At 54.4% G+C, this 8,352-nt stretch overlaps 1 protein-coding gene across 1 annotated transcript in view; it reads left to right on the top strand.

The window, feature by feature from the left end:
* MAST3 (microtubule associated serine/threonine kinase 3) overlaps nucleotides 1–8,352 on the top strand; it is a 38,739-nt gene that overhangs the window by 7,653 nt on the left and 22,734 nt on the right. Inside the window, exons 3-4 of the mRNA XM_045299250.1 lie at nucleotides 124–156; nucleotides 399–488. Coding sequence (XP_045155185.1) covers nucleotides 124–156; nucleotides 399–488 — 123 coding nt within the window. The remainder of the gene's footprint in view (nucleotides 1–123; nucleotides 157–398; nucleotides 489–8,352) is intronic.

Genomic DNA, 8,352 nt, shown 5'->3' with positions numbered 1-8,352 from the left:
GGCGTGCCCGCGTCCCCGCGTCCGCGTCCGTCAGTCGGCCGGTCCGTGCCTCGGCCGCGAAAAGGGTGTCAGTTGCCGGCCCTGGTGTTGACGCGGCCCCGGCCTCGGCATGAAATCCCGCAGGGACAAGTTGCACATCCCGGCGCTGACCCTCGAGTGAGTGCTGGGTGGCGGGGCGGGGTGGGGGCCGCCGGGGAGAAGCGGGGGCTATGGCAGTGGGGCCCGCGCGTCCCTGTTCACGCACCGCCGCTTCCAGGAAGCCCTCTGAGGTCAGCGGTCTGGCCCTCCCGGCCTGTTCGACACCCAGACTCCCTGGCCTGGACCCCCTTCCCTCTCCATCTGGGCCAGGAGCACGCAGGCCCACACCTGGCTCACCGTCCCGGCCTCTGTCTTTACAGTCTGTCTCCGAGCAGCCAGAGCCCGGCCCTGCTGAGCCCCAGCAGCCCTTGCAGCCCCTGTAGCCCCTCGCTGGGCCTGCACCCCTGGAGGTGAGTGACAGCGTGAGGAGACAGGGCAAGGACCCGCCCCGCTGCCCCTGGGGCTGGTGATGTCACCTCCCAGGCCTCAGTTTCCCACTCCATAAAGTGACGCGGCAGTCCACGCCGAGGCTTTGCCGGGGAGATTCCACATTCAGCCATGGCCGGGAAAGTCTCCCATCCAGCAGGTGTCTCCCAGGCTAGGCCAGAACTTGATCTGCTGCCCAAGGACTTCCCAAGACAGGTGCTGGGTTCTCAGCCCTCTCAGGGCCCCTCCCCGTGTCTAATTCAGCTGTTCCCCCGGCTCTTTCCTCGGAATACACATGTCCAAACCTGAGAGTCCATCCCCAAGCCCAAGAGTCCATGGGAAGAGCCCAGGACTTTGAGTGAGCATGCCCCAGGTGGAAGGAGACAGGAACTCAACTTGGTAGTGTGCCAGCCTTGTCCCAGACACAGTCTGTTCTGCCACCAAGCCTGGGAGGAAGACACCGTGTTCTTGCCTCTCACCCAGCTGAGGAACCTGAGGCTCCGAGAGTTGCCAGTTCTCCTGGCTCAGTACAGCTGCAGGCCAAGCACGGGGGCGGGTTTTGCCCCCAGAGTCTTCTTGAGGGTTTTAGCCACCCTGTGTGGCTTGGTGGGTCTCAAGGTCTCGCACCTGTACAGGGGGGGATTACCAGGCCTATCATAGGCCCCTTGCAAGATTCACGCAGGTGGCAGATGGGAGGGTCAGTGCCATCTAAACTTTGATCGCCTTTCAGTCATGTACACTTTAGTATGAATGAGTGGCTCAGTTTCTTCTCACACGGCTTTAATGGGGGGAAAGAAGGAATGCTGTGGAAACCATAGTGGGTGCTGGAGGATAAGCAGGTGCCTTCAGTTTAGGACGACTGTAGATCTCTCCTGTGTACCAAGTGCTGGGGGCATAGCTATGAACAAAATAGACGCCATGCCACCCTCACGGGACTCAGTCTGGTTGGAGAGGTGAACAGATGAAAATACTAAAAGCCAACTCACCACCTTTGAGCCCATTCTCACTCACAGCTCCCCGACAGCACAGAGTAGACCTGCCCCTGTGGGTTTCTGAGGGTATGAGTCTTTATGGGAGGAGAACCCTTCATCTTTCTCTACAGAGCGGATAGTGACCTTGAGGTTAGCAACCCCGTGTGTCCCACGCCACCTCCAGGGTTCTGGGAGGAGATGGCACTGGAGCCAAGACCTGGGCAGAGGCCGAGGAAGAGAGCCACCAGACAGAGGGAAATGCAAAGGCCCTGTGGCTACTGTCGGGAGCCCTGGTGGGGCAGTGGGTTACACATTAGCTTGCTAACCACAAGGTCAGCGGTTCAAACCCACCAGTGGGTCCAAGAGAGAAAGATGAGGCTATCTGCTCCCACAAAGATTGATAGCCCCCGAAATCCACAGGGTCAGTTCTACTCTGCCTGACAGGTCACTGTGAATCAGGATCAACTCTGGCAAGGGAGGGTCTGCCTTGGAGTGAGAGGACCCACCCGCTGAGGCCAGGATTGGCAGTGGGTGAAGGAGAGAGGAAACTGGGGCAGAGTCTGGCCAGAGATGGTGCCTTCTACCAGGTGAGGCCCTCCAGTAAGGTTTAGGGGCTACGGTGCCCCACCTCAGAAGGTGTTGCCCCGCGGCACCCTGGGAAGGAATGGCTAACCAGGTGGAGCTCGGGGTCTTTGGCCTTAACCCAAGTAAGGAATGGGGTGCTGAGGGGAGGTAAGCTTGTGTCCGGTGGGAAATGGAGGGGAAGCTGAGCTGGTTTTACCAGGAAGACATGGAGGCAAAGTCTGGGGCTCTGGCAGAGCTCTTGTGGCTGCCTCACATGCCACCTGGGGGCAGCAGAGCCACATTAGACAGGGAGCAGCCGTGCACCCTGGCCTCCCCTGCTCCTGGCTCCCCAAATGAACTCAGTCATCCTTGTGCATTTTCCCTGTGCATTTTCTAGCCCAGCCATGGACTCCTGGCTGCCCCTCTAAAAGGCAGGCTGGCCCAGCCAGCATGGGTCTTTCTTGACTCACGATACGATATCTTTCTCTCCCTAAGGCGCCCTAGGTGGCATAGTGGTTAACGAGTTGAGCTGCTAACTACCAGGTTAGCAGTTTGAAACCAGCAGCCACTCCTCCCTCGGGAGAAAGATGAAGCTTTCTACGGAAACCCCCAGGGCCAATTCCACCCTGTTCTATAGGGTCTGATGTGAGGCTGTGAGTCCTTCTACCCAGTACTCCTTCCTGCCTTCCTCGTCCCCCGCTGCTCATCAGCCAGGTCAAGTCTGCTAGGGGAAGGCTTTTTTCTTCCCCTGAGGCTGGGGGGGCCTGGCTCTGTCTTGGTCATGTTGGGACAAGGCCAAACTGGAAGGCTCAGCAGGTGCTCAGGTGATGTGTGTGGGCTGGCCAATTGGAAAGCACCAGCCATTGAAGCAAATTGTCACCTGGGCCCCCAAGAACGGAGGTGTGGCCGAGAGGCTGTCCCTGGCGGAAATACAGAATCAGAGGTGTGTTTGCTCTGGACCCTTGAAGGTCAAGGGCAGGGACAGTGGAGATTTTCTACTGAAGACACTGCATACCTCACACCGTGGGGCCAGGAGTATGTGATGGGTGGACAGCACTGGAGTGGTGGGCTGGGAGTGAGGTTCTACACACTGCGCCCCTTCTTTTCCATAGTCATTAGCACAGAGGGAAGCAGAGTCAGAAGTCAGGGATCTGGCCGAGGACAGGGGCGGAATCTGGGACCCAGGGGAGATATTGGGCCCAGGAGCGCAGCTTTGTGAGTGCAATGGGGAACCATGGAGGGTGTATGAGCCCGGGAAGAGCCTGATCTACAGGTCAGTGGTGCTGCCCGCCCACGGTCACTGGCTCTCAGGGTCTTGCTGTTCTGCGTGGGGGGTGGGTGGGGGCAGGCCAGATGGGTGTAGGAGAGACAGCTGCCGGGACACCGGGGCAGTGGGTGTGATGGGGTGTGTAGGTGGTGCCGTGTGCAGTGGCTGGGAGGTGGGGGCAGCTCCCTTACTGCATGCTTGCAGAGGTGTCCCGCAGACACACAGACATGGGAGGAGGGTGGCTTGTGGCCGCGAGTGTGTCAGCACGTGGTGACATACAAGGCCTTGGCTCTGTCCCCACTTGGGTCCCCATAGTGGCATCATGAACTCAACAACAGCCCCAGGGGTCTTGATCTCCACCTTCTCCCCTCCCTGTCCACCCCACCCCACCCCCACCACGGGACCCAGGCCAGACACCTGGACACATCAGTGACTCCTCCTGGTCCCTTCTTCCTCATCCTCACATCCAGACCCTCTGCGCAGCCTGTCCTTCAAGCCCCCGACAAGTCTAACGTCTGCTCCCCGTTTATTCCAAAGCCCCCCATCTGGCCCAGGGCTTCCTATCCCTCACCCAGATGCTGTTCTGACCAGCCCTCCCTGCCCTTGTGCCACCTCCCTCCTGACCCTGACAACCCTGCTCCCCTTGGCAGATGTGGGGAAGTTTAGCCGACACAGACCCCATCACAGCCCTCCCTTGCCCACATACCTGCCATAACTCCCCGTTTCTCTTACCCAAGCACACTCCTCCTTGCAGCCCTCAGGTCTACGTGGTTGGCCTGCCACCTGTGTCCACGACCTCCTGCCACCCCCCAACCAGACCTGCCTCAGGGCCTTTGCATGGGCTTCACTCGCTGCCTGAGTCACTTGCTCTGTGGCCACCTCCTCTTCATACTTGGTTAAGGTGACCAGATTTTAACATTGGTAAAGAAGGACACCATTGATAAAACTCCTATCCTGGCGAAATAGCCACATGGCGGCCGAAAACCGTCTACCCTAGCTTGTCATGCATTCTTTCCAAAAATCGGGACTTTTTTAAAACGCCGCAGGACATGGGAAAATTTGTTCAAAATCAGGACTGTCCCGCCAAAAGCGGGACGTCTGGTCACCTTATAGTTGGTGTCCCCCGCTGCAGCAGCCTCTCCTTGGGGTACCTCCCCTGGCCATCGCTGCCTGCCCTCTTGTCCTTCCTCAACGGGGGTGTTTGAAAGTATCTGTCCATGTAACGGTTTCTTCCTGTTGCCTTCCGCATCAGACCGAGAGCCCCTCACTTTGGGGCAGGGAGTGTTACCCCGGCTCCCTCCACAGAACCTGACAGGCAATAGGGGCTTAACGAGTATCAGTTTCAGGAATGAATGCCCAGGTGTAGGTGTTCAAGCCTGGTAGAGAGACATCTAGCCCCTGTCTGAGCCACAAGGCCAGGGCACCTGGGGTAGAACTGGGCATGACGGGAACAGGAGGGTCAAAAGGAGACTTGGGGAGTGATGCTAGTGGTGAGATGGCTGGGAGGCGGCACCCCCTTCATGCCTCAGTTTCCCTGCTTGTCTCTTGTTATTGGATATGGTACCTGGGCCCTGGGGTGGAGTCCTGTGTTCCAGGTGACCCAGGAGTAGGTCGCCTTCAGGGTGACGTGGTCTCTGACCTCCTGGAATTATCAAAGGTGGAGGGTGCCTGCAGTCAGTGCCCAAAGGAGTCCTGGAGGTGCAGCAGGGAAGCGTCGGCTGCTAACCAAAGGATGGGCAGTTCAGACCCACTCTGCAGTGCAGCTGTAGAAGGACCAGGTGGTGGGTCGACTTGCATGAAGTTCACACCCATTGAAACCAAACTCATTTCTGTCCTGTGGAATCCTAACCTTCGCGACCAATAAGACAGAGAATTGCCCTGCAGGGTTTTTCAGGCCATGCATCTCCACCGGAGCAGATTGCCACTTGTTTCTTCCTGGGAATAGCTGCTCTAGGTTCAAATCATTGGCCTTGCTGTTAGCAGTTGTGCCCTGACCACTTGTTCCACCAGGATCATAGCCCAGCAATTCTATTCTGAAACACATGGGGTCGCTATGGGCAAAAGATGAACCTGATGGCATCTAACAAGAACTGTATGTATAGCTCAGGGGTTCTCAACCTTCCTAATGCCTCGACCCTTTAATACAGTTCCTCATGGTGTGGTGACCCCCAACCACAACATTATCTTCTTTGCTACTTCCTAACTGTCGTTTTGCTACTGTTATGAATCGGGCGACCCCTGTAAAAGGGTCATTTGACCCCCCAAAGGAGTCACGACCCACAGGTTGAGAACCGCTGGTATAGCTGGAGACATTCGACCTATAGAGACTGCATAGTAAACGCATGTTATATCCACAACCACAGGATCCGTGGTGGCATTGAGGTTACTCGTTGGGCTGTTAACCATGAGCTTAGCAGTTTGCAACCACCAGCTGCTCTGCAGGGGAAAGATGAGGCTCTTTATGTAAAGAGTTGCAATCTCTGACAAATGTTTTACTTTTTTTGTTTCTATGGGTTTTTGTTTTCCTCCCTTGAGCTTGTTTTTGTTTTTGTTTTGTCTGTTGGTTGGTTGCTGCTGCTGTTGGTGTAGAGCAGGGGTCCTCAGACTTTTCAAACAGGGGGCCAGTTCACTGTCCTCAGACCCATTGGAGGGTTGGACTATAGTTAAAAAAAAAAACTATGAACAAATTCCTATGCACACTGCACATATCTTATTTTGAAGTAAAAAAACAAACGGGCAAAAACACCCGGCGGGCTGAATAAATGTCCTCGGTGGGCCGCATGTGGCCCGCGGGCTGTAGTTTGAGGACGCCTGGTGTAGATGGTCTTATGGGGTTTGAGCTCTGTCATACTACGACCACCAAAGTAAACCCGACTTGTGCACATCCCATGGACATGCAGGTAGAGTCTGACCACCGAAGTAAACCCCAACCCTGGTATAGCCCATGGACATACAAGTGGATTCTGGGTTCCCACTAATTCTTGCCCCAACCCAAGAGCAGTTCGTTCTGATAACATGGCCCTGCTCGATATTCACCTTCATGAAATGATCGCTGAAGATAAGGGTGCTACAGCAGACGGCGGTGAAGAAAGCAGAGGGTACCCGGTTATCAATCAGAACAGTGTCTGGGGTCTTCAAGCAGGCAGCCATCTAAGTGAGGAGTCAAGTCTACCAGGAAGAAGCACACCAGCTTGTGTGACCCAAAGATGACAATAACAAAATTCAAATATGCTGAAGGGGAAAGTATCAGAGCTTAAATTGTGGGCCAATTTGTACAAGGCTGTAGAGGACGGTGGGAGCCCAAAATCTATCTGCAGAGTAGCTCGTCAGATTAAGCCACTGGCAGATCCCCTCTAGCCACAGGCAAGGGTCTCAAACAGCTTGACTATCAGATTTCATTGTAATCTTGATTATGCTGGATTGAATTTAATACTAGGTCAGTTGACCTCTCTCTCGACCCATCTGGAATTTGTTCTAGGTGCAAGTATTTCTTGCTAGTTTCATAACAAAAATTTCTTTCCTGGCTTTTTATATATTGATGGTGGTCTTTCATACTCATTATTTGTTTTTTTTATCTTTATGTTATTATTATTTTATCCTCACCGCTTTATTTTGTTTCTGTTTTTTCATTGTACCTGTGGGGGTTTCCAGTGTGTGAAGCACAGAAGGAGTAGATGCATAGAGATAATAACTGAAGCAAGGGTCTGTAGGGGATGGAGGGGGGTGGGGGAGGTAGGGAGGGGGAGGAGATTTGGGGAGCAAGCAATGTATGCCAGAGGAAGGAGGGAGCACTAGAACTGATTGTTCTAGAACAACTCATTTTAAATGTGATTTAACCATGGGGGGAAAAGCAAGAAAGAAAATGTTCTAAAAAAAAAGTTGCCCTCTCAAGCCCACAGGGACAGTTCCACCTTGTCCTGTAGAGCCACCATGAGTCAGACAGAGTGAGTTTGGAGTTTTTATAGCCACAGCCCCCTGACCAAGTCCACCTTCCTTCCTGGAACCAAGGCCTGGAAGTTCGTCTGCTATTGACCGATTTTGAGGACCTGTTACAGACACCACGGAGCCCTGGTGGCGTGAGGCTACATGCTGGTCTGCTAACCACAAGGTCCAGAGTTCAAAACCACCAGCTGCTCTGCGGGAGAACGATGAGCTTTTCTACTCTTGTAAATAGCTAGCAGCCTCAGAAACCCACAAGGGAAGCCCTACCCTGTTCTATAGGGTCATTATAAGCCTAATTGGCTGGATGGCCGTGTTACAGACACCCGCTGATCTCTAATCGCATATCATGTAATCTTCACAAAGAACCCTAGGTGGCGCAAATGGTGTCCAGTCAATTGCTAACCCAAAGGTTGGTTGACCAAACCCACCCAGCAGTGCCATGGAAGAAAGACCCGGCAATCTTCCGGTAACGATTGCAGGCCAACACCGTAGGGAGCAGTCTGTTTTGCAACACACCAGGCACCCTGAGTCAGAGTCAACTGGATGGCAACTGGTTTTGTTTGTTTGTTTATCTTCATGTGAAGATTATTTCCTCCTTTAACAGATGAGAGTGAGGCTAGAAATGTTCGATAATGGGGCACGAAGAGGTGAAGCCAAGCAGAAGCACTTTCCCCACCTGACAAGGACAAGATGCCCCAAACTCAATTTACCAAATACTCCTCAGTGCCAGCCAGTCCTGGGCTAGGAGACAACTGGACTGCCAAGGAGCCCCAAGTCTGGGGAAAGTCGGGCCAACAGATTCCTCCAGCCCTGTCGGGTTGGGGTTAGGGTTCGGGTGTGCAAAGGGATATCAGGGAAGGCTTCCTGGAGGACGCGGGGACATTTTATTTGGTCCCGTAGGAAGACCTTTCCAAAGCGTGATCCAGACTAAGGAACAGTCTGAGCCAGGAGCAGCGTAGAGGGCCGTGCTTAGTGCACCGGGGCCGGGCGGGGAGAACGTGAGCGGGCTTACGTTTTAAGGATTGAGAGCCAAAATCTTCCACCTAACTTGGAGGTGCCGCCCAGCGCCCTTCACACCCATTGAAACCAAACTCATTTCTGTCC

This window comes from Echinops telfairi, unplaced genomic scaffold (genome assembly GCF_000313985.2).
Source record: "Echinops telfairi isolate 266 unplaced genomic scaffold, ASM31398v2 ScPeMD7_7457;HRSCAF=8495, whole genome shotgun sequence".
Classification (NCBI taxonomy): domain Eukaryota; kingdom Metazoa; phylum Chordata; class Mammalia; order Afrosoricida; family Tenrecidae; genus Echinops; species Echinops telfairi.
This window is presented reverse-complemented; position numbering and strand designations above follow the sequence as displayed.